We start from the raw sequence: 25,898 nt of genomic DNA on the forward strand, positions 1-25,898 counted from the left end.
ATTATCTCAACGCTATTGATTACCGTTAACAGCTTCGCTGTGGGGCTGTGTCTTGCTAACCCCTTCAGTACGAGTCTGCATGTGCGTTACCCACCGTGTCTGGCCAATGTTCACTATACTATTCTGTGAATTACTGGCTAGAATTGTACGACAAGTCCTAGAGAGCTGTCATCAGCTGCTGTCAGGACTTGATATGTATGTAGCAGTGGTGATAATGAGCCTGTAGCTCTCTAGCAGTGGTAGGACTTCATCATCATCATTTATTTATATAATGCCACCAATTCCGCAGCGCTGTACAGAGAACTCATTCACATCAGTCCCTGCCCCATTGGAGCTTACAGTCTAGAGTCCCTAATATAGACACACACTCACAGACAGAGACTACGGTCAATTTTTGATAGCAGCCAATTAACCTACCAGTATGTTTTTGGAGTGTGGGAGGAAACCGGAGCACCTGGAGGAAATCCACGCAAACACGGGAGAACATACAGATAAGGCCATGGTCGGGAATCGAACTCATGACCCCATGCTGTAAGGCAGAAGTGCTAACCACTAGGCCACTGTGTTGCCTTGTAGTTTTATTTCAGTTAGGGGAACACAGGTGGCTTTGGTATCCTGGCAGGGCATGCTGGGGTCTGTAGTTCTGCAACAGCTGGATAACTAGTTACTTAAGGCAACGTTCTCCCCACAATTGTCTCATGTCTATAATAGTCCCATGTTTCTCATACGCATCGCCAGGGGAGGACTGGTGTATTTTAGCCCGGGGGGGGAGGGGGGCAAGATGCCCCCCATCCCAGCCTGCCCCTGGGCATCGCCCTGTTCAATTGAGCAACCAGTCCAGCCCCCCCCACCTTGGTTCTCACCTCCATATTAATGCAGTCTCATCGGACAAACTGCCAGCTTGCAAACACCTCCGATAAGTTTTAAGAGCGCTTCTGGTAAAAAGAACGGAGTGAGCTCAGAGGACTCACTCCTACTCGCCCACCTCTCGCCCTCCCTGCAGAGGAAATAGAGGATGGGAAACCAGGTGCTTGAGTCTAATGGAATTTCCCATCACTTGCTGCCCTGCTGATTTCTGATCAATGAAAATGAATTTGTTAGCTCATCGCGGGCTGGTCAGAACTCTGCTGCTTGCAACCGTGTCAGTTCCGGTAAAACCTGCTGATCAGCAGCACAAGTGGATAAAATGAAATAAAGAAACAAGCTCGGAATTATCGGAGGCCATCCGTGCCTTTAACCCTTAGCAGCCCAGAGTCCTGGGAACTCTCATCCCACTGCTCAACGCTGTTTAAGAGGCCACTTTGACATGGGCAATAAGTTGCTTTTTTTATGGTCCTCTTTGTCTGAGCCAGATAATGACGTTTTTATATATTCAACTAGTGTGTTGTTTTTTTTTTCTGTTTCCTTTTTGATTTTTCCCTTGGGCTTGTGGCCAGCTCGTAGCCTCGGTGCTTTACCTAGAGCTCGCTGATATCACTTTTCAGGATGGAGTCTGGATTAAATGCTTCAAGATTTCTGAAATACAAATACACCAGACAAAAGGAGCTGAATCCCTCGCTTGCCTCAACGTGCACCCTTCTTGTACACGCTTACCGCGCACCTGTTGTCTGCACCGTATTGTGGGATTAACCAATAATCTGTCGGAATGTGGCTTATCAATATCTTAGGAGCTCGGGCTCAAATGATGCGGATTTTGGTGCGGAATATTACACCTCTTATAGAAGCATAGATCTTTAGAAATTGAGTACTTATTTTCCCCATATTAGGATCGCCATGTCATGACTTCCTACATCAGACCTCGTGGCGCAATTTACATCAATGTTAAAAACACTAATGCAAAATACTATAAAAAGTTACAGCTTTGTGTCCAAGTAAAACCTAACTCTACCCCCACACGGTGCAGTTTTGGCTGCACCTACCACCTGGTTAAGCATTTTTACCCCATGCAGAAACCCCAGGGCTGTACACGTTGCTGTTTTTCCCGGGACTTTACCAGCAAATCATTTCCGCTAACCATTGTGTGAGCGGAAGGACCAATCACAAGCTGCCATCTCTTTTAACTCTAACCACATTGGCTGTCCTTTGTATCATGTAGCATCCCAAAACAATCAGCACGGGGGCTTAGTGGTTAGCACTTCTGCCTCACAGCACTGGGGTCATGAGTTTGATTCCCGACCATGACCTTATCTGTGAGGAGTTTGTAAGTTCTCCCGTTGGTTTCTTTCGGGTGCTCCGGTTTCCTCCCACACTCCAAAAACAGTCTCTCTCGGTCTGTGTATGTTAGGGGATTTAGACTGTAAGCTCCAATGGGACAGTGACTGATGTGAGTGAGTTCTCTGTACAGCGCTGCGGAATTAGTGGCGCTATATAAATAGATGATGATTATTATACATGGCCTATTGGATTCCTCGATTATGATGGTAGAACTGATTGAAAAATTACCCCTATTGCTGCTTGCTTTGGGGCTATTGCCCATTCAAAAAAATTGCGATTCAGTTTGGCCAAGTGACCGTACAGTCACGTAGGTGCAGTTATACTATCCTCGTGTGTCCACGTTGTGCGCTGATGCTTGATAGTGAGAGAGAAGTTTACTAGGACAGACTCCTAAGGGGAATTGATTCCAGCACTACGATAAGTAACCCGATAGGTAACTTAGATACTGTAGTACTATCCTCGTGCTGTGAACAAATACTAGTACGCTCATACAGAACACGCGCTCCGTAATGCCGTTACTTTCTGTGGCATCCATGCGTCTTGTCCTGTTGTAGACATACCCTGGATTTCCTTGGGAGATACTACTAAAATACAGCTATTATTGAGGTTTCATCTGCCCAGCCCTACAAAACACAGCACCTGAGTGTCCTTAATTATTGGATGTCCTTGTATAGCACTGAGCAAGCTTTCTCTGGAGTACAACACACCATCTCCCTGTGCTGACTAATCTGTCATATACTCCCCTTATTCACATTTTCCTGGTCTGTTGTTGTTTTTGTTTTTTTTGGGCTGTGTTCTATTTATTGGGTAAAAATGTAAATACTTTTTATATTAGTTTTTGGAGATATATTTATATATTTTGTTTGTTTTTGTTTTTGTCCTAATTGAAGGTCCAATATACCAGCGCTACAAAGGCTGTGTGCTAGGGGTTGAGTGTCCTAGCTACTCTGTCAAATAGGTTGTCCTTTGGACATTATAATGGAGACTTCTGTAAACCTCAATGAGGATAAAAGGGGATGGAATAAGTGTTGTGTGTTATTTCATGTGCCCTTTTTAAAAGGCTATCCACAGGGTATCTTATAATATTCCTAACCTTTATGTAAATGTTCCCATACCAGAATAGAACTTTGAGATGTTTGACATTGAATTTATACTACTATGTGCCCAGTACACGCTATTGATCTGTTATTATCCATTACAGACTTAGTGGCCTCCTGCAGTGTTTTCACACCTAAAGTCTGCTTTACGTGGGGAAGAATTCTTCCCCCGCATCCAGTGTGTTATACCGCTTTCATACTGCCGCCCTGGCAATATCCCGGGTTTTTCAAGCCGGGTATTTGCCGGGGCTCGGAGCGTCCCAGCTCAGAAACACCATTCATACTGCACCTCGGACCCGGGAATTTCCCGGGTTGACCCCATTCATACTGCACAAGTCTGTGCCCTGGCAATTTGTGGGAGTCATCACCAGAGCAGTTTTCATTGGCTGAAAAATGGTGATGTCATTGAAAGGTGACTGGTTTTTTTTTTCTTCCACGGGCTCCCACCGATGACATCATCCTCCAGAGACAGGCAGACAGCCAATCAGCTTGTTTTCTGTGCAACCCGGGTTGAAAAACCCGGGTTGCACCATTCATAGTGCAGGCAACCCGGGTCCGACCTGGGAATTACCCCTCGATAAATCCCGGGTTGAAGACCCGGGTTTTTAGACCTGGGATTTTTGACTTGTACCATTCATACTGCACCAAGACCCGGGTCGTTTGAGCTCGCCCCGGCAAAAACCCGGGATTTTGGTGCAGTATGAATGGGGTATTAGCTGAAGTATTCCGTTCCGACAAGTTCCTGAAAAGTTTAGATAATTGGGACTGATACTAGTAACTCCTGCGTGTGACGTGTGCGTGTGTGAATGGAAGCACATACTAAACAGATTTGGCATGTACCCAATAGGTTCCAGCTAGTGATGTTGTTAATGTCAGACATTAGAAGATCATATCCAGACACACTTAGTAAATGCAAATATTTCTAATTCTGGCTCCTTCTTGTGTTTGAGCTGCTGCAGGTCTGATGAAGGTTTAGGTCAGTAAACACTTTTCTCATTCCTTTACCCCATGATCCCTTCAGCCTCAACATTCAAAGGAACACCCTGAACACCCAGTTTCCCAAATCTGCCAAATAATCTAGTATTAGGGCAATGTCAACGTTATCCGCCTTTATCATATTCCCAATATAACTTTTCATAGCCAAATGTTTTTGTTTGTTTGTTTTTTCTTTTGTTTTTGTGTTGTTGTTTTTTTAATCAGGATGTGTTTTTATATTCAGAATCCACCAATCCATTTTTAGAGGGAAGGCGTTAAAATGCCAAAGTTCAGTTGCGCCACTAAATATTCATGCCCAGATTGCCCGATTTAGACTTCTCTTTATATTGATTCCTATTCTTAAAAATTTTTGATGTATTTGTCCTTAAAGATTAAGCCAAGTGATCAGCTCGTTCAGCTTAATAAACTACCGGTGAGCTACAATCCCCAAGTTTGCTAAAAAAAAATTAAAAAAAAATATAATGGTACAGGGACATTCAGATGTCAATTAGGTTCCCCAACATGTATTTGCATGTGAGAGACCTCCTAGGTTCTAGTTAAACTGTACAAATGAAGAATCAATAGGATTGTGAAAAGGCTGAGATCAGTCTAGGGACTAAATCAATAGCAGGATTTTATCTGTCACATCAAAACATCCCAGCACCTGTTCCAGGAGCCCAGAGTACCCCCTCCTGTGCTTTAGACCCTCTCTAGGCTGCTGGCTGGCTCCTGGGCGCACGTCTAAGGATCACTGCTCCCCCCCTCATCCTGGCACACTTCTGCTGCGTCTGTGTGAATCAGGCTGGCACGGGCTTCCACTGGTGATCCCCAGGCTGCAACTGAGCCGCCAGCAGTCTTGTTTGGTATGGTAGTTTCTTTAGCTTCCTGCTGATAGAAAAGCTGTTTATGCTAATGAGCCTATTAAGATTTGAAGGCCTTTGCCATTCCCGATTGTCTGTGTGTGTGTGCTGTGCCCCATTAATGAGCCTGCACAGGGCAATTCTTGTTTGCATTGTCATAGTGCCAATTCCGGCACCCTGTGCCAGAGCAACAGGAAGAGAGACAGCTGTTGATGGCAGCCTCTCACCTCGCGTCTTTTCCTGCTGGGAGAAAAACACAGGGTTCAGAAACTGTGCAGAAGCCCTTGTAACTTTCACCAACACATTGCCACTTAGACGTGTACACTTGTGAGAAAGGACAATGGGTCCAGGATTTGTAGGCGATCTTATGAATTTCTCAATTTGGGGCTTGTGCGTTTTTTGTTGTTTATGCTTTATTTTTAGCTTTCCCCTCCCAATATATATTTATTTTATATTTTTTTTTCCTCTAGTTCTCCTGATTGATAAAAAAAACGCCTACTGTTTCGCTAACCACAGTGAACCCTTCACCTCGTTTCCTTATTTTAAAAACTACAGATCTGTCAGTTTCTTCTGCCAGTTTTCTTGACATTGCTGCAGGAAATGGCGCTGGTCCGAACTTAAAAAAAAAAAAATTGGAGTGAAAAAATATATATTTTTTCTGTGCATATTACACCCCTTAATAATTTTTCTGTAATTCTGTTTCCGGGATTCGATCATAATAAAAGTCCTAGATTGGAAATCTATTTTGTTTATTTGCTAAACTTTTGTTCTCTGGTAATGCTAGCAGTTGTCCCTCTTCATTGATATCCTGTTTTTGTATTTTGTCATTTTCCCTCTATTTTTATTGCGGCTTTTTTTTTTTTCTTTTTTTGGTTTGCTGCCAAATTGCCTCTTGTGAGAGAACTGCCTAATTAACACAGTTCTAATTAACAATTTCAGATTACACAGTGCTGCTGTTCAGATAATCCTGAGAATAATGTCGGGGTGGTGTAGTCTTGCCCCCCTCTCCCTCCCTCTTGCATTTTTTTGTTTCTCTGGCGCTACTGGCTTTTTAGAAAATTCCTGCACAGTTGTAGCACGCTGCCAAGGGTGGTCTGTCTGCGTTCAGTTATTTATGGTGGTTTCCCTTTATTTTCATGTGACCGTTATGAGCTATTCAGTGCTTTAATTACAGGACAGGTTTGTAATTTTGTTGAGGACAGACTTGACAATGCCAGCTCAGTTCGACCCTTTTAAACCTTTTCTTGCAAGCAGTAGGTTGTCAACATGTGGCTCCAGGGCCATCTTTTCCATTGGGCACGATGGGCAACTGCCCGGGGGCCACACGGGCAAGGGGGCCCCATAGGCACGGCTCTTAATGAGAATAAATAATCCTGCAAAAAAAAGAAACCTGCAAAAAACACCTACAAGGGTCACTGAGCAAGTACATCTAGCTATCCCTATCTCTATATATCTATATCTATATCTGTATATATCTATATCTCTATCTATATCTAGGGGCCCCGGTGCACTGCTTTGCCCGGGGGCTCATAATGTTGTTAAGATGGCCCTGTGTGGCTCTCCAGCTGTTGTGGGACTACAAGTCTGGAAGTGCATGCTGGGACTTGCAGTCCCCCTACAGCTGGCGTAACGCAGGTGGGCTACCTCTGCTCTCTGGTTGAAGTTTCGCAGCCACCGGTAAGGGCCTCTCGCTGTCTTTTGAGCAGAAAACACAGCTCAGGAACACGCTGCCTTCAACGTCTGCACTCTGATTGGAGGTCATTGATTTTACGGGAAAACATGTTTATAGACAGAGTGCTGATCGACCAGTGGAGTTTGACTTCTGCTTCCTTAAGTAAGAGCTGCCTCTCTCCTATTGACTGACAATCAGAGTGAGAGATGAAAGCTCGGGGAGCTGAAAGAAGAGCGTTGTAAAGAGAAGCGGCCGATGGCCGTGCAATACTCTTGTAACACTGCTGAATATGGCTGAATCACTAATGCTAATCCTTATGTCTAACAATTGGTGTCTAACCATCACAGAAGCCAGGGTATATAGGTGCTAGCATGTTATAATCTTGAAGAGCTACTCTTGCAGTCTGCATTGGCCATGCTGTTTTATCTTGTTCTATGTAAGTTGTGTTCCACTAGAACGCAGAGTTCTGGGGTGTAATTGGTCTACTCTGGGGTTCGTATATGGATGAACAGGAATTTGGTTTGTTTCTTCTCTCCTTGGCAAAGGAGCACAGCGGGGTTTGCATCGATAAACTAGTCCCTTGTGCCCAAAGTGTTTCTCATCCCTCGCTACCTCCCCTTCCCACAGTTTCCTGGAACTTACCGAGCTTTTATCGCATTGATTTTACAATTAGCCTGTTAACCCTCCCGCCCTTCTAGCCTTGCCAGTGCTACCGTCAATGAGCCCATGTCTGACCGTGTAGGGGAAACTGTATGTCTTTTAGTACGGTGTTTGTCAAGTTGAGCGACCCTTCAACTTTGTAGGCATGGTTGACGTTGTTTCTAAGAGCACTTTTCTTTACAATTCTGTGTTTAGTCTTGAAACCTGGTAAATCGTGCTGGTGTCCATCAATGGAGAGGAGTGTGGCTGGGCTGGTTGTGTTCAAAGGGATAGTGGACACTTGTAAATTATTGATTTAAGATGAAACGCATGTCAAGGTTCTCCGTCCTGCTGACAAAGCTGCTGACCAGCTGAGGACCATATAAGTTCCTGGAAGATCAGAGAAATTTCTATACAGCCACCTTTCACTGCAATAATTAATACTCTAGTGCATGTTTTTCAGCAACTAGGCGTAGGACTTTGTTTTATTTTTTTGTTCTGTTCGTCCATCAGGTCTGACATTTATTTCCTTTCTTTTCCTGTAGGTCCGAGCCGTATTGGGTGCAATGAACTCTCCATGCAGACCTCGCCATGGAAGGCTGTGATGCTCCTGTCATTGCTGGAAAGGACAATGGGTGTAGCGTTCCTCCAAACCAACAATGGACTGAACTCAACAGCGCCCTCCACCAGTCTGGCAACATGGAGCAGCCCAACATGGAAAGCCACGTGTCTCTGGAAAGTCTGAGCGGCTCATTCAATGAATGCGTCTCCGAAAGCGCTAACCCGTCCGGTGCCATCTCGCAGTCTCCCAGCAGAGCGGTCTGTTGTAACGAATGTTCGTCCTTCTTCCCCAGTTTACAGAACTACATGGAGCACCACTGCCCTGGTACGCGGTCATCTCTCGCACTGAAGGAGGAGAGTGAAAGCGATGTTAGTGATGAAGGAGAGGAGGAGAGCGATGTGGAGAGTCTGGCAGGAGAAATAGTCTACCAGCCCGATGGCTCTGCTTATATAGTGGAAAGTGTGAACCAGCTAATCCAAAGTGGTGAAGCCTGTGACAGTACCCCTAGCGAGGCTCTTCTTTCCCTCTACAAAAATTCCTTGACTAATGCAACGGGAAAGTCGGAGGAGTCCTCCTCTGTAGGCCCCGTTTACCCACAAATTATCAACACTTTCCACATAGCCTCGTCTTTCAGGAAGTGGTTTGAGAATTCCGACAAATCTTTCCTGGATACCTCAACCCTTTCAGGCGTAAGCCCCGTTCTGCACAGCTTCCGAGTTTTTGATGTGCGACACGAAAGCAACAAGGATTACCTAAACAGTGACGGTTCTGCCAAAAGCTCGTGTGTATCCAAAGATGTCCCCAACAATGTAGACCTGTCCAAATACGATGGCTTTGTACTGTATGGTAAAAGGAAACCAATTCTAATGTGTTTTTTGTGTAAACTTTCCTTTGGCTATGTCCGGTCATTTGTGACCCATGCTGTGCATGACCATCGAATGACTCTAAGCGAGAATGAGCGTAAGATTCTTAGTAACAAGAACATTTCTGCCATCATACAAGGGATTGGGAAAGATAAAGAACCTCTTGTTAGTTTTCTGGAACCAAAAAATAAAAATTTTCAGCATCCTTTAGTTACTTCTGCCAACACTACTGGACCTGGTAATAGTTTTTATGGAAAATTTAGTGGCATTCGAGTAGAGGGCGATGAAGCCCTGCAGGCTAGCTTAGCACTTCTAAAAGATAATGACACTACTTCCAGTGGGACGGAACAGACACAGTCAAACGTTGTGTCCCAAAATACTCTGCTTAATCTTGGGGGTTTCAGTAATTCCTCTTTTAACACCTCCATGAACTCTGTCCCTCTAGGCTCCTCAGGCTCTGGACCTACTAAACCTGACTGTAGCAAGGACCCAGAAATGACCGAGCCTGAGAAGCACCCGTTGGGAGTACAAGATGGCATATCGGAAAGGATGGAACCAGATGACGAGGAGGATGACGAAGATATGGATGAGGAAGGTGTAGATGATGATGAGGAGGAGGAGGGGGAGGATTGCAAAGCGCTGTTTCCTTGTGGGCTCGACGATGACTTTGTGGACAGGCCCCAGGAGGAGTCTGGGGTGTTTGCCGAGAGCAGCGGCAAAAAGGACTTGGCTCTCACAAACCAAAGTATTTCTAACTCTAATTTAATGCCTAATGTACCCCAGCCTTTGGCGAGGGGCACACCTTCTACGTGTTCTTCTTCCTTTGTTGTCTACGATGGTGCAAACAGGAGGAACATTTTAAGCTTTAACAGTGATGGCATTGGGGTCAACATGGCAGAGGTCGGGAGGAAGTTGGACTTTGTCGATGAAAGTGCCAATAGGGACAATGCCACAGCACCTGAACCAAATGAAAGCGCAGAGGGAGAGGACGGAAGCTTGGCCACCCACCACCAGCATACCGATAACCCCTGCGATCTTGTCGTAGGGGATTGCCCTTCCGGCAGCGGGGTGGAGTGTCCAAAGTGTGACACTGTATTGGGCTCATCGCGTTCCCTTGGTGGGCATATGACTATGATGCACTCTCGGAACTCATGTAAGACTCTTAAGTGTCCAAAGTGTAACTGGCATTACAAATACCAGCAGACGCTGGAAGCGCACATGAAAGAAAAGCACCCCGAGTCGGGAGGTTCCTGCGGCTACTGCACATCTGGGCAGCCTCATCCTCGCCTTGCCCGGGGAGAGAGCTATACCTGTGGCTACAAGCCTTTCCGCTGTGAGGTGTGTAACTACTCCACCACTACCAAAGGCAACCTCAGTATTCACATGCAGTCGGACAAGCATTTGAACAACATGCAGAATCTTCAGAACGGGGGTAGCGACCAAGTTTTCAGCCACTCCGCTGGGGTCGGGGTGGCGGTTGCTGCCGCCAGTGCGGCCGCCGCCGCCGCTGCTACCAACATCAGTAACTCTTGCGGGGCCCCTTCGCCCACTAAACCAAAAACCAAACCCACCTGGCGCTGTGAAGTGTGCGATTACGAGACCAACGTCGCTAGGAACCTGCGCATCCACATGACCAGCGAGAAGCACATGCACAATATGATGCTGCTTCAGCAAAACATGACCCAAATCCAACACAACCGGCATTTGGGCCTCAGCAGCTTGCCCACGCCCGCCGAAGCCGATCTCTATCACTTCTACCTAGCACAAAACATGAACCTGAAGATGGAAAGCCCAACCAATGAGTCTCAGTATATCATGGGAGGGTTTCAGCTGGACCCTACCAGCCCCATGCCAGGAATGGCTCCCACCGTAGGTAAGACCTGGGGGGTTCTGGGAAAACTTAAGCTAAAACCTCTTTATTCTGAAAATTTATATTGTAACATGTGCTGCTGTTGTGTTGGACTTTAAATAGGAAATATTATTGATCTTAGTGTATTACATTTTGTGCACACGGTCCTTTTATTTCACAAACATCATTTTTGACTCGATACAGTTTGCGTATTCGCAGTACATTTGCTTAAACTAAAATGTACTCGTTGCCTACACAGCTTTGTGGCGCGATCCAGTATTCTTGGAATGCAGCCTATCCGTTCAGTAGGCCCCAGTGAAGATTTTAAGGGAGACGGGTGGTCTGTGATGGAGTGAACGGATTGGCTGCATTCTTAGTATATTGTAGCTTTCTTTTGGTATATAATTAGTAAAGCGTTCTTCTGAATAAGGCAATTTTACTTCCATTTGGGAGATGTTTTAAAACATTATTGCTTGCCTACCACTCTGCATACAGAGAGGCCACTAGCGGCGCTGTTCTGCTGGCATCTACTTTGATTACATTTGGCAATGATTAAAAAAAGATACCTAATGATAGTGTGGGGGGGGGGGTGTTTTTGTTTGTTCCCCCCCCCCCCCCCCGCCCTTGAAAACCTGACTTTCCTTTGCTTGGGGTACTTTTCAGAGTATTATATTGGATGTTCAGATTTTATTTTATATTCATTCATGTCGTCATTTAAAGGGCTCAAAAAACAGATTTATCCTTTGTGCAATATACTGCCCGTAACAATAAATGAACCCCATAGTTATTCCGCTCTTTCCAACACATAATTTGAAGAACATAGGTGCTTAATATGAATACCAGGTAGCCAAAAATGAAAATAATGAAAATAAATAAAGTAAATTTATAGTTGAAGCCTTATATACGCTGCCCTTTAAACAGGGATGCCCTAAGCAAAGTGTCTTATGGAAATACAGCCCTAGGTACTTCTATAAACAGCTATACCAGTAATTTATAACGGTGCTCACCTGGTAAACTATGATTGTCCTGTTTTTTGTTTTATTCGTCAGACATAGTCTTCAGGTTCAATTTTTTTTACGGTAGGATTGCTCACTCTGCCACCTGGGAATGATGATGTAGAGGAGTCAGGGTTGACCACTGAGCCAGGGCAGCCGGAGAGGCTGTTTGTAAACCACGGTCTCCCTGCCGAGCCCCTCGCTAAGATTTTCTTATTGGCTGTAGATGGTAAAATCCCCATTATACAATTTCGATCTAGATCATTGGGGTTATTCATGGATGGTCTCTGCTACCAGACACTTGGAGCACTTGTTTTGTCATTAGGTCTTGCTGCAGATCTGACAATGACGGTAAGGTTTTGGGGAAAGCATCCGTGATGCCGGTGTGTGTATATAATATCCCGTGAGGCGACATTTGTATAGGCCGAACCAAAAAATCTAGAAAGAGATGATGCCGTGAGTGCCTATGTGACAATTCGGTGTTTTTGTTTCCCCCTGTAGTGGGAGGCGAGATCCCTTTGGACATGCGTCTGGGAGGTGGACAACTGGTCTCCGAAGAGCTCATGAACCTGGGCGAGAGTTTTACCCAAACCAACGACCCTTCCCTGAAACTCTTTCAGTGCGCGGTGTGTAACCGCTTCTCCACGGATAACTTGGACGTGTTAGGTCTGCACATGGGGGCGGAGCGCAGTCTGCCGGAGGAGGAATGGAAGTCGGTGATGGGAGACTCTTACCAGTGTAACCTGTGTCGTTACAACACCCAACTGAAGGCCAACTTTCAGCTCCATTGTAAGACTGACAAACACGTTCAGAAGTACCAGCTGGTGGCTCATATCAAAGAGGGCGGTAAAGCCAACGAGTGGAGGTTGAAATGCGTCGCCATTGGGAACCCGGTGCATTTGAAGTGCAACGCCTGTGACTATTACACCAACAGCCTGGACAAGCTGCGTCTGCACACTGTGAACGCCAGGCACGAGGCCAGCCTGAAATTGTACAAGGTAAGATGCTGAGAGATTGGTTTTGGGGTTCCGAACCATACCAGACACCTTCTACTATGTCTACGGCTTTCCAGATTTCATTGCTGATTGGGCCTATATTTGCTTTTATTCTGTGGTTTAAAAATAAATAAATTTCGTTTTGTTGCACGTAATGCTACGTTGTCTATCAATTAAATGAGGAGCTTCCCATTACCACCTATATGTTTTGAAGGTAGACAGTGGTAATGATCTGTGGGCAGTTCTATGACGACAATGTGCAGTATGGTGAAAGCCGTTGCCGCAGCGATAGAATTCTTGTAAACACAGTAACGTTGGTGTCCTAGTTGCTCAGATTCCGCGCTGATCACCCAGATCGCGGTGCAGAGCTTGTGCGTCTGATCCCTACCCAACAATGCTCCTACACATTAGGCCCTGTTCCACCTAGATCGATTATATCTGAGCCAATCAAATTTTGACTTTGATTAGCCGGGATGAGGCCGCACCGGCTGGATTAATTGTCACTTGATTGCCAAACCATATTTGACCTGTTGTGGGCAAAAATCCAAAAGGGCATATTCACTCTACATGAAGAAATTCAAAAATAGTCTCTTCGCTTTAGTTGGCCTTTAATGGCATGAGAATAACTATCCCCCAGCGTCCTAAAAAAATAGATTGTTTTGTTTTCATTACCATCCCCCCCCCCTTTTTTTTTTTATTCTTGTCATGGCCTCTGGTTCTCTAACCGCTGTGTGCTGTAAGTATAGACACAGTGAAAAATCCCGTAAATAGCCTTCTGCTTGCCCCATAGAATTCCTCCAGACGTTTCTATTGATTTTCACTGGACTTAAAGCCTCACCCTCCTCTCTAATCATCCCATAATGGCTTTAGTATGAACGGTCAGGTACAGATCCCCATAAATCTCTGCAGAGTCGTTTCCCTTACACTCTGCACGCTAACGTGTCTCTCTCCTCTCTCTCGCTCTCTGCACTCTATTTAATGGTGATGTCAGAGTGTAGTTCTCCCCCTCACACTCTGACCACACCGCTGTGAGGAGGAGAGTGGTCCTCTGACCAGTAGTTCAGATCCGAGGTGGATTGAGATTGATTGCATGTTATGTTTCCTCTTGCAAATGTAATCCATTAGTCTGGCACATCTATAATCAGGTTAGAGCAGAGTTAACTGCATGTAATCAACTTCTCCACTGTCAGATACAGACAGTCCCTCCAGATGCCAAAATGGTGTTCAAAACAAAAAACTATGCATCTAGGAGTGCAAATAACCCGGCCTTTGTCTTAGCGGGAGCAGGAGCCTATGTGGCAGTCTGGAGAGGCGATTTAGAGATGCACAAGAAGCTGCAATCTGGTTTTGGTTAAAGGTGAATATTGAATAACTTGGCTCTTGTCCCTCTACGGGCTCTGAGAGCATCCAGCCTTTTAATGACTGAGACAATTTGCCTTTTCTGTGCACGTTTGCAGAACGTGGTCTGTTTTGTTGTTTTTTTACCCGAGCAGGGATCGGAGAGGTGGAATGAATTGGTGTGTCCCGGTTGCTTTTATGTGGCTGATTTTTAAACTGCCGTGTAGATAGGGACTCTTGTCATTGTTGTCTGTAACATCCATGCAAGATAGGAGACTATTAAAAGCAAAACAAACAAACAAAAAAATCACGTATTTCATATCTGTGTGTGTTATGCTTCATTGGCAGCACGGTGGCTCAGTGGTTAGCACTTCTGCCTCACAGCGCTGGGGTCATGAGTTCAATTCCTGACCATGGCCTTATCTGTGGGAAGTTTGTATGTTCTCCTCGTGTTTGCGTGGGTTTCCTCCCATACTCCAAAAACATACTAGTAGGTTAATTGGCTGCTATAAAAATTGACCCTAGTCTGTCTGTCTCTTCTCTCTTCTCTCTTCTCTCTTCTCTCTTCTCTCTTCTCTCTTCTCTCTTCTCTCTTCTCTCTTCTCTCTCGGAATTTAGACTGTAAGCTCCGATGGGGCAGGGACTGATGTGAATGAGTTCTCTGTACAGCACTGCGGAATCAGTGGCGCTATATAAATAAATGATGAGATGATGATTGGCACCTCAAAGTTTTATTGTGCCCCCAAGATACCCCCAGTCATGCACAGTACACAGGTATACAATAGGTAGATGTGAACGTATGCCTAGAGTTTTGTTCGTCTACTGTGTGCGCGTACACAGAGGTCGCTTGCAGTACAAGTGGATTTACTTTTTTATCATCAATTTAAAGGTTCCTCTATACGGAGAAGTGGCACCTTATGTGGAGGCATTGCTTCTATAATGCTGATGCTTAAAAAATCTTTTATGGTCGTCCAGGTGCTGGATATATACATATGAAACTACCTTTACTATCTATACTTTAATATTAGCAGCTGATGGAATTTTAGGATAGACTGATGGCAGTGTAATGCCCCCGCTTCAATGAGGATGGCGGAGGTGGCACTGGTTCCTGGGAATAAACTTGGACATGACCGTCCAGAAGCCATCGCTGTACTATCTGACTGCTCCTTGTTAAACAGGACCCATTTATACAAGGTGTTGAAAGATTAATATTTGGGAGCCATACATTGGTTTGTGCCGTAGTATTTTGCCAGGAGACTGTCCTGCAGATACCTCTGCTCGTTCTGTTTAGTTGTTCAGTATTTCTCAGTGAGTTCGGCCTCCGCTACCTCCGTCTTACAACCTGTCTGCCATGTAGGACTGATCGCATAAGGTTCAAACTGTAGCGAATACAAATTTTGGTACTGTTTTTAATAACTGCATTTTAATTTTATTGCTAAGTTCATGCAATGTTTTTTTTAAGAAAAATAAAAAGCTATATTTATAGAAGAAGACGTTTTTGTGCACTCGCTAGACATTTCTCCACCAAGCATATATATATGGATGCAAGGGGGGGTTAATAGATGGACTTCCTTTTTGGAATAGAATGTAACCCCTATGACTTAATTCTGTATGGAATAGTGAATGTATTGGCATTCCCTTTTGTTTGATGACACAAAGTCATTGTTTACTGTGAAAGACACATGGAATTTGCTTGCTGTCTCCTGCCATATTTCTTTGAAAGTTCATCCCAGGGCACTTATTTTTTAGGGGGGAGGGGATGGGAGCATATTCTGCATGCAGGAAAGCTTTTCCTCTGTGTCAGTTACCATATTTTCAAGCCAGCAATCTACTGATCGGGTCAGTACAGGTGATCCGGTTAAGTCTGTGGGGGGAGGGGGGGGAGCAACGACGGGCCATTTCCAGGTTCTGAAACCGGCGGCAACATAACTTGTTGATCTGTTGATTCAGCATAATTGATGCAGCCGCATTTCCCACAGCTGACGAGGATTAGAGGAGCCTAGTTTAACAGTCTCATTTTCTGGTCCCAAAGCGCACTTGTTTTTAATGTGTTTCAGTTAATGAGGTAGGAGAGGAGGAGGAGGAGGTGTTGCTGAACGTATGCAGACCTCTCTGGCTTGCGAGTCTTAACTTGCTGCATTCCACTAAACTGCAGCGGTTACCACTGTCTTCCTGCTGGTTACAGTGGCCAGAGCCGGCCCTCCGAGAAGTGCACGTCTCCCCCCTGTGTGTATATATAATGGGAGCTATCGCTGCTCCGGGGGCTGGCTGTTCACTAGTCCTCCTCTGGCATCGCTACTTAATGTTTGTCATATTCAATAGACTGGGGAGTGACAAGGCTCGGGCCTTTGGGGACCGCTCTGACAGATAGGCAGCAGTAACACTAACAAAATGCAGTTGGCAGCTTGCAGCCATATGGGGAGCTTCTGTTTGTCTAGTGGGGAAGGTGGAGTGTCGGCTCTCGCCAATATAATGGGCCGGCTCAGCTACAAGTGAAAGCTGTTATCTCCGGACTGGCACCGCTCCAGTATCCCTGGCACATGCCGGCTGACAGCTCGGAGCAGCACATGATGCTTTTTTTTCTCCCCAAGGCAAAGCCACCGTTGGTTTAAGTAGGCATTAAACAATTACCCAGCCTTTAGTTCTCCTCACCTTCCGCAGATTGGCTCTATAAATTGTCAGCCTGCTGACATTTTAATGTGAATTATGTCATGTGGTATCTCCTTTGATTTGAACATGCCTCAGTTTGTAAATACATGAGGCACTCAAAGGCTTGTGGTTAGAGTACACACAGGAGGCCTCGGGGTTTTTGGTGGGGAGAGAAGCAGGAATTGGTCCTCTCTCCTTTTATTCTTTTCTCAGCGCCTGGCTGAGAGTAAATTCCCTCCGGTACGGACTGCGCCGACTTCTGCCTTTAAAGAGACCGTGCAAGATTTTGGGTTCCTGCACGGCTGCAGAGAGATGCGTCTAATCCCCCACAAAGCCGCTTTGCTCTTTTTTTTTTCCTCTGGTTATGGGAAATTAGAGAAGAAACTTGGGTGTGATTTTATTAGTTCTCACGTGTACGTCCTTCTGTCACTCACACAAAAGAGCAAGTGTGGATTTTGTAGGATCTGCAGGCCTTACGCGTGGTCGGATATCGCCGACTGCACGTGCGGTGTAGAAGAGCTGGATTTACCTTAGGATTTAGGTAGACATGGAGTGCAGTAACTTACTTTTTACCTATAGATCTCAATCATCATCATCGCCATTTATTTATATATAGCGCCACTGATTCCACAGCGCTGTACAGAGAACTCGCTCACGTCAGTCCCTGCCCCATTGGAGCTTACAGTCTAAATTCCCTAACACACACACACAGACACACACACACAATTCTGATAGCAGCCAATTAACCTACCAGTATGTTTTTGGAGTGTGGGAGGAAACCGGAGCACCCGGAGGAAACCCACGCAAACACGGGGAGAACATACAAACTCCATACAGATAAGGTGTACACCTTCCTCTATCTTAGCCAGTTAATGAAGTTTGCATTATTTTGTCCACCTTTTTTTATATCGCTATTTCTCTTGTTACTGTTTTTGTTTTGAAATAAATTATATTTTGGTATGTCACCCCTTCCTGCCCACCGAATGTCTTAATGGCACCCTATGCTTCTTTATTTTCAAATTTGTTTGATGCAGACTTCACAATCTGACCACACACCTGCCACTCTGTGCTTCCTGGGTCAGTAACCAATTCACTACGTCCTGCTAATTTGGTCAGAAGATGACTACACACAGGCTGGTAGTCCTTATTCCTATGTGTGTGCCATCGTGCCCGATTTAGAGATCCAATTTGTACTATTTTGCCCACCTATAGGCCAGACACTGCGATATTGACCCAATTGCCAGATCTCCGCTGCAATATTGCAACATGTGCGACTGCATTAAGTTTGTGTGGTGTTTGTAATTAGGTTTTTATGCTGAGTTTTGCAAAACCAACACTGTAGAAGGGACCTTTTCCCTATGCAGACGAGCTTTCCTGCCGGTAAACCTTTTTGGACACCACAGGGTGCTTTACTGAGCCTAAAGTGATAGATAAGCAGACAATGTTTGCAGTGATGTAGAGAACAATATTGCATATATAAATGCATCTTAACCCCGGGCATTATATGGATCGTGTTGGAGTCACTGCTGTGTTGCAGGATGCATCACTTGTGTATTTAGATTTTACGGTGCACACCGGGTCCCCCTTGGTATCCGCAGTGCATGCTTTTTGTTTCCCAGGCAGTGGATGGGTTAATATCTGGTACGTTAATGGGGCCTCTCCCTGTTTTGCGGTGTTGCAGACCTGCCTGGGCTTGTTGTGTGTCAGTCACGGGAGGCTGGCCTGGTGCATGGTCATTTAAGATGTGAGGATGGGATTAGCCCACCTTCTTGGGTGTGGACACTGCAGCCCCCTGTGCCTTTGTGCTCTCCTCCAGGACCTGGCCTCCTGTCCATAAGAATCACCTATTTCTTCCTTGCCCCAGCTGGGTTATTGCCAGCTGGCTGTCAGGACGTTGCTAGGAAACGTTCGCAGGCCTCTTCGCTGTTTCCTAAGGACAAGGTCCTGGCTCAGCATTATGAGGCCTGAAAACAGCATGCATCAAAGCTAACACAATAGAGACAAGTGGAAGGCTGTGACCCCAGCCTCATCCTCTCGTACCCTCCTCCCCTCACACTACAGGCTTTCTGTGCAGCCGAGCTTCTTGGAAATTAATCTCCCTAGAATTGGTGGCAGAGGTAGCAGATGTCTGTGTAAGGTTGCACTTTCATTTCTCTCCTGTCCTCACTTTTAGTTTTTTTGTGTCCGATGATGTTTGGATTAAAGGGGGGGAGGAGGGGTCTGTTTGCCACTTGCTAAGAAAACACTGGGCTATTGTGTTTGTTTTTAAAGCCACCCCTTTCATCCTGCTGAAATCTCTGTTTTTACAGACTACGTCACCGTGTTGTCCCTTCCCGTAGCTCTCCCAAATCCGACAAGGCCTGAGAGTGTTCATGTTTTTGTGCTGAGCAATGTTTCTGACTGGCTGCCAAAGTAGGCACCTGTACAACTGTTTTCACCAAGAAACTCTCTGACGCGGAGCTTTTCCTCCTGTGAAACAGTAGTTTGCTTCAGTCCTGTTTTCTTTATCCCAGGCGTAAATTGCTCAGAGGGCGGTCCCGTGCGTTGTTTCCAAAACGCCGTTGAGCCGCCGTTGCGGACGACTACTCGAGGGATGAAACCTGGCTCGGCGTTGATAAATGTTATCCTCTCTTCCAAGCACAATTAACGTGAGATGAAGGCAGTCCAAGATGGAGCTAATTTGGGACCGTATTGTTTTGTGTTAATCTATTTTGTTTTCTGTCCCGGGAGGGGAGAGGCTTAATGTTTAGTGAAGCATGCATAAACTGCAAGCTCATTAAGAGATGGTCTGTTTATCAGCCTGTGCTAAAAGCCCAAAGCACAAGCTCAGAGCAGCTACTGGTGCAAACTCCCCCTGGGCCTCGGCCCCTCCTCATTAAGTCAGTTCTGGCTATTGATTGGGAAGCTGTGTTTTGAAGGAGTCTTACTTACTCCATGCATTATCTTGACAGATTGATCAGACCTGATTGAGAACCTCTTAAAGGAACGAGCATCCGTAATGGGAGAGTTTTTACCCTGTCATCCGTTAGGGTGATTCTGGGAGCGAGGAGAACAAGCTGACATCTTGGAGCAATTGTATTTACAATTAACATGGCTGAAAACGATTGGCCGTATTGATTCCCCTTCCTGCAATTACATATCCATTGTTTACATTCCAGCACTTCGGTTATAAAAAGGAAATCCAATAATTATTGCATTATTTAAAGTTAAAGTGCCGCAGAGTTTTTTTTTGGGGTTTTTTTTCTAGCTGAATCGAAAGCTTGATTTACTGTTCAGCAAACTTGGATCTTCATCCAAAAAGCCAAAAGATATCGGCCTTTAATGAGGCCGGAGAAGATGAAAACTCAAATGTCTCTATTTGACCATTTGTCCTTTTTGGTTTTGAATTTGAATAATGATCTCATTGACCATTGTCTCTGTGTGAGCCACAGGTTCCATAGTCTCAGTGACTGCCTGACCTTGGTCTCATACATGTGCTAAGTGCTCATCTCATTGAGGAATAAATGATTTAAGCTTAGAGACAGACGGGCACATCTATCTGTAGAGTCTACGGCCATTTATTGGCTAGAAATCCACTTTGTTTTTTGAGATTTTAGTGTTTTGTGACATTTTCTCCTTTCTCTACCCGAGTCTTGCTTGGCTATGATGTCACAGGGAACTTGGTGACCTAAAGAGCGACCTCTGAGAGGTGTCGCTGTATAGCGACCGACATGTATACTCCTATTAAATTTCATTTCAACTTTTAAAAGGATGAGTGGAGGTGTTGCCCATAGCCAGGGCCGGATTAACCATAGGGCTAACTAAGCTACAGCCCAGGGGCCTATGGCATCCAGGGGGCCCTTGAAAGTGCTCAGCAGCAGTATTGATCGGTCGGGGGCGCCCCCGGCGCGATTAGTGCTGCTGTTCACTGCGGTCCTTCCCCGGTGAGCTGTAGTCACCTTACTGAGGAGATCTCGTGAGTCTCACTCTCACAAGATCTCCTCAGTAAAGAGCGTACAGCGCGCTGGAGAAGGAGGTAAGTGCTGGGGGGGGCGGGTAGCTCGGATCACGGGGGGGCGCTAAGGGGGCCTCCATTCCCTTAATCCGGCGCTGCCCATAGCAACCAATCAGATTCTAGCTCTCATTTATCTAGTACACTCTAGGAAATGAGAGCTGGAATCTGATTGGTTTCTATGAGCAACACTTACACTTTTCCTGTTTAGACATTTTAGTAAACCTTTTGGTCTGAAGAGCTTCAGGGGAATTCTTAACACTTTTTTTTTTTTTTTTCTTAAAGATGTGTTTTGCCAAAAGCATCGAGTAATTCTTTGTACTTGCACGATGTTCTGGCCACAAAACTTGTTATAGTCACAGTAAACAAAGACCGGATGATGAGACAAGGCTGCAAAGTGTTAAGTATCTTGTGTGCTGTGACAGGTGATCTCTGGTATCATTGCCTTGGGTGCTAGAACACCTTGTTTGTGACTTTAAATAGTATTAAACCACCCAATTTAAAAAATGTCAGAGAGCTGAGGCTGTAGGGCCATTAGGAAGTCTTAGGACTGCAGTACATCTTATGAGGGTTACATTTCGCCATCGTGTCTGGCTGACCCTATTCGTTTTTAAGTTTATTCCTCACTGTTACTGTACACTGATCCTTTTATTAAGTAATGCAAAGTAATGGTGCCCTACTTTTCTATGCTGCGGGGCTGAAAGCCACGTTGCTTACAACTTTCCAGCACCTTACTTTTTTGGGGGTACTTTTTTGCATCTTACCTGCGTCCTTAAATTCTATATTAACGTTCCACCTCTGTGATAGATCTTGCATACAGTGTTCTATTAAAATGAACTGTCCTACAGTGATTTCTAAAAAGGAAAAGTAGAGGTGTTGCTCGTAGCAGCCAATAAGATTCTAGCTATCATTTATCTAGTATAATGTAGAAAATGATAGCTAGAAAGTGATTGGTTGCTATGATCAACATCTCCACTTTTCTTTTTTAGAAAGTTCGAGAAATCTACCTCTAAGAGTTTGCGTTATGTATAAAGGTCCTGTGCTTTACTGTAAAACTACGCTCTAAATGTAAGCAATTTTAATTAAAACTGACATATATAACCTCGCAGGAGCTTTTATTTCCATGCTTCGATCTAACGGCAGAACTCTGTTGTTTGAGCTACCAGCCATTAAATCATTCAGTTGATTGTTTGTGTGTATTGTATCAACTATCTCGGGAACTCGCAGATGGGTTTTGCTATGTATCTTTTTGGACTTTATAAGTAATAGACAGTCCTTCAGCATCATTATTACGTACTGGTGGCCTCGCTGACCTATGGTTACTTGTTAAAAGTCCTCTGCGGTGGAATTACAGTTGAAACCCAGTTTATCCTCCTAGAAGCCCTCTTTGTCAATAATGAGGGCGAGTATTGCTGCAGTTCTACGTTCAGGCTGTTTAAAAGAGAACGCCACTTTTGGGGAGGTTTTGTGTTTGTTTTCTGTGGGGGTAAGGGGTTAATTTAATTTAATCTTGCTCTCTGTGGCTCTCGCTCTCTGTGGCTCTCGCTCTCTGTGGCTCTCGTTCTCTGTGGCTCTTGTTCTCTGTGGCTCTCGCTGTCTGTGGCTCTCGCTCTCTGTGGCTCTCGCTCTCTGTGGCTCTCGCTCTCTGTGGCTCTCGCTCTCTGTGGCTCTCGCTCTCTGTGGCTCTCGCTCTCTGTGGCTCTCTGTGGCTCTCACTCTCTGTGGCTCTCGCTCTCTGTGGCTCTCGCTCTCGCTCTCTGTGGCTCTCGCTCTCGCTCTCTGTGGCTCTCGCTCTCGCTCTCTGTGGCTCTCGCTCTCGCTCTCTGTGGCTCTCTCTGTGGCTCTCGCTCTCGCTCTCTGTGGCTCTCGCTCTCGCTCTCTGTGGCTCTCGCTCTCGCTCTTGCTCTCTCTCGCTCTCTGTGGCTCCCCTTTCCAGCACTGAGATCATTACATAGACTAAAAAGCAGAGATCACCCAATTGTGAATATCGATATTTTGCTGAATTGTATATATTGAAGGGCCCAGTGAAGTACAAGTGTTGGGAGGACCTGTCCTGTGAGGTTTCCTCACAAAATGCCAATCTAGACCTCCTTTATCAGCACCTGCGGCCGGTTCTCCTACTTCAGTTTCTACAACCCATAATTTTCTTTCCACCTCTTTTTAACCCTTTTTTTTTAATACACATACAAAGCGTACAGACATGTGGATAAAAGACTAGGTTACACCGGTGCCCTTGGTGTTCCAGAAATCACACTAGAACCACAAATTACCACGTCTCCCTACATAACGGACCTTGGCACAAGCTGAAAATACATATGATTAAAATGTCAAATTTGAAAAAACGAGCAATGGTATTGACAAAACATATAAACAATAAGCGAAATTGACTATTTTGGCATTACAAGAATATAAAATATAATTTTTAATGCCATAGGGTCGGCCGTTTGTTAAACGATATTATTATTGTATTAACCTTTTTTATATAGCGCCAATATATTACGCAGTACTTTGCAGAGAACAATCGGTAGCGAAAATGCCTTCTTCTACATGACCGTTTAATTGTTTTTTTGTTCTGAAGTTAACGTATAATATTGTCGCTAAAGCTTGGCGGTTTCAAAGCCAGTTTTGATTGTGACATCATGACTCGGTTATAGTTTGCACATGGCGTTAAGTATATTGCGATTATATGAACAGAAGTTTAATAAATAACAGTTCTGCCTTTTTTTTTTTATGAAATAAGCCCCTAAATATGCAATAGGATGCTAATCATTCATTGTTTGAGAGTCTAGACATCTGGGTGCCTTATGTGGCTTGTGCTTTGGGTTTAAGATATTGAGAAAATACAAACCATACGTCCAGTGCATAGAGAGGCAAAGCCTGTGGTTTCTGTTGTGCGGGGAGTGATGCATTGCAGGTAGGGGTAGATGAAAACACGTAGTGATCCCTGTATTTATCAAAGGCCTAGTAGCTGTTGAAACTGCCCTTTAAAGCTACATTACACTGAGGAAATATTTGTTTAAAAAAAACTCAGCATGTTCAGTGTTTTACAAAGTTAGTCTTCCTGAAAAAAAACCAAGTGACCCTTCACATCTGCGGGAGGTTGTACAGTTATGTCTTGGTACGGCTAAGAAAGCATTTGGCGTTATAGGACGATGTCACCACTAGGGGCAGCGTTCTTGTGGATCGGTGGCTGAGGCTTCATCTTGCTCCACATTAATGCAAATATTTAGAGGAGTTTTGCGCGAGGTGTTTTTTGGTTTTACCAGAATGAGTCGTGTCTATATATTTTGTAGAATCTTAATAGAAAAACGTAAAGTGTGTGTGTGTGTGTGTATATATGTATGTGTGTGTATATATATGTGTGTATATATATGTGTATATATATATATATATATATATATATATATATATATATATATATATATATATATATATATATATATATATATATATATATATTTATTTATTTATTTTTTAATCTTGATCTCATCATCAGCTGTTCATATACCACCACTAACTCTGCAGCACTGTCCAAATGAACGCGCTCATATCAGTCCCTGCCCCATTGGAGCTTACAGTCTAAATTCCCTAACATACACACACAGACCGGGAGAGACTAAGGGCAAGTTAATAGCAGCCAATTAACCTACCAGTATGTATTTGGAGTGTGGGCGGAAACCGGAGAACCCGGAGGAAACCCACGCAAACACAGGGGAGAACATACAAACTCCACACAGATAAGGCCACGGTCGGGAATCGAATTTATGACCCCAGTGCTGTGAGGCAGAAGTGCTAACCACTGAGCCACTCATGTACTATATTGACAAATGCATTACATTTCTCTGTATAAAAGAAAATGCTGACTGGACAGACGTGGTGCAACTACAAATCTTAGGCAGCTTCTGGCATCCCGGGGGACACTACAACTCCCAGCATTTACAGACCACCGGCTTATGCTGGGACTTGTAGTCCCATGACTGCTGCAGAGCCACAGATTGCCAAAACGTTTGGCTACTAAAATACGGTTGCAGAGCACAGCTCACTGTTAAATATTTTTTCTTTTTTTGCCACAAAGACATTAACTTTCTCTACTTGACACCAGGATCTGCGACCTCTCACCTGTCTTCCTAGTTGTTCCTCGCAGTATAACTGCACAGGGTCTTTCCTGTGATGTTTGGGGGTGGGGTCACATGAACTTATGAGGAACGCTCACTTGAGAGAAGAGTGACTGATGTGGAGGGGCCGGACCCCTCCCCTGTCCACCAGGAAATTCCAGTCTTGTCTGCAGGTGGTGAACCGCTATCCAGCCGTAGACTTTTATGGACTATTTGGAACAGAGCTGGGAGGACAGCTGCTTACACATAACTTTTTCATTAAAGAGATGGATTCTCCAGCTGAAGAGTGTGTGATTTATGACCTGAGTTGGTAGAGATCTGAAAGAAGTGAGAAAGAGGCCTCTAAGGTTTGGGGAGGGGGGGGGGGATGAGTTGCTTTTTTTTTAAAATATATATTCTGCAGATAAAATTGGAAACATTCCATGCATGCAAATAGCTCTAAACAAATGGCTGTACCAGTCTCGGTACTTTTTGCTTCTTGCGTTTTCATGGCCTCTAACGGCAAACTACAGTCCGCCGTACTGCTCAAGCCTTGGATAACACACAGCACCATGGCCGAGTGTTGTTATAGATGTGATCAATGTTTGGCGTCCAGGGCTCTCTGGAGAATCTAGTTTACACTATTTTGTCTTGTATACACACAGGCGTCATAGACACATTGGCGTTTAATTTTAAATGCTTAATGCGTGCCCTTAAAGCATATTGAACGCACTTTGGTCCGCAATCTAATGTAGGCGAATGGACTGGTGCAAACACTATTTGAAGAAATCTCTCTTCTACGCTTCACACCTATTTCCTGTAGTGTTCAGAAGAGTTTAGTGGTCAGTAAGGTACAATAGAGGTCTATAGATGTTTATCGTACACTATGCTGCAGGGAGCCTTTGAGAACACACTTGTAACTTTTGTTTACAGCGAGGGCAAAGGTCATACTTTTATATTTGCTTTTAACAAGGGATTTTTGTTTGGTTTATTTTTGGGGTTCCCCTTTTCACCACCCAATAAAACCTCTGTGTGTGTATGAGCCCCAGTCCAAGGTCTGCAACCTGTGAGACTCGGCTGTTGTGGAACGACAAGTCTGACCCGC

General features: G+C 44.8%; 1 protein-coding gene across 3 annotated transcripts in view; it reads left to right on the top strand.

Annotated features, from left to right (window-relative positions):
* Window positions 1-25,898, top strand: part of ZFHX3 (zinc finger homeobox 3) — a 381,355-nt gene that overhangs the window by 331,618 nt on the left and 23,839 nt on the right. For all 3 annotated transcript variants that reach the window (XM_075189119.1, XM_075189120.1, XM_075189118.1), the window contains 2 exons: window positions 8,003-10,755; window positions 12,228-12,724. In XM_075189119.1, the coding sequence (XP_075045220.1) occupies window positions 8,049-10,755; window positions 12,228-12,724 (3,204 nt within the window). In that variant the 5' untranslated portion in view covers window positions 8,003-8,048. The remainder of the gene's footprint in view (window positions 1-8,002; window positions 10,756-12,227; window positions 12,725-25,898) is intronic.

This window comes from Mixophyes fleayi, chromosome 10 (genome assembly GCF_038048845.1).
Source record: "Mixophyes fleayi isolate aMixFle1 chromosome 10, aMixFle1.hap1, whole genome shotgun sequence".
NCBI classification, from domain to species: domain Eukaryota; kingdom Metazoa; phylum Chordata; class Amphibia; order Anura; family Limnodynastidae; genus Mixophyes; species Mixophyes fleayi.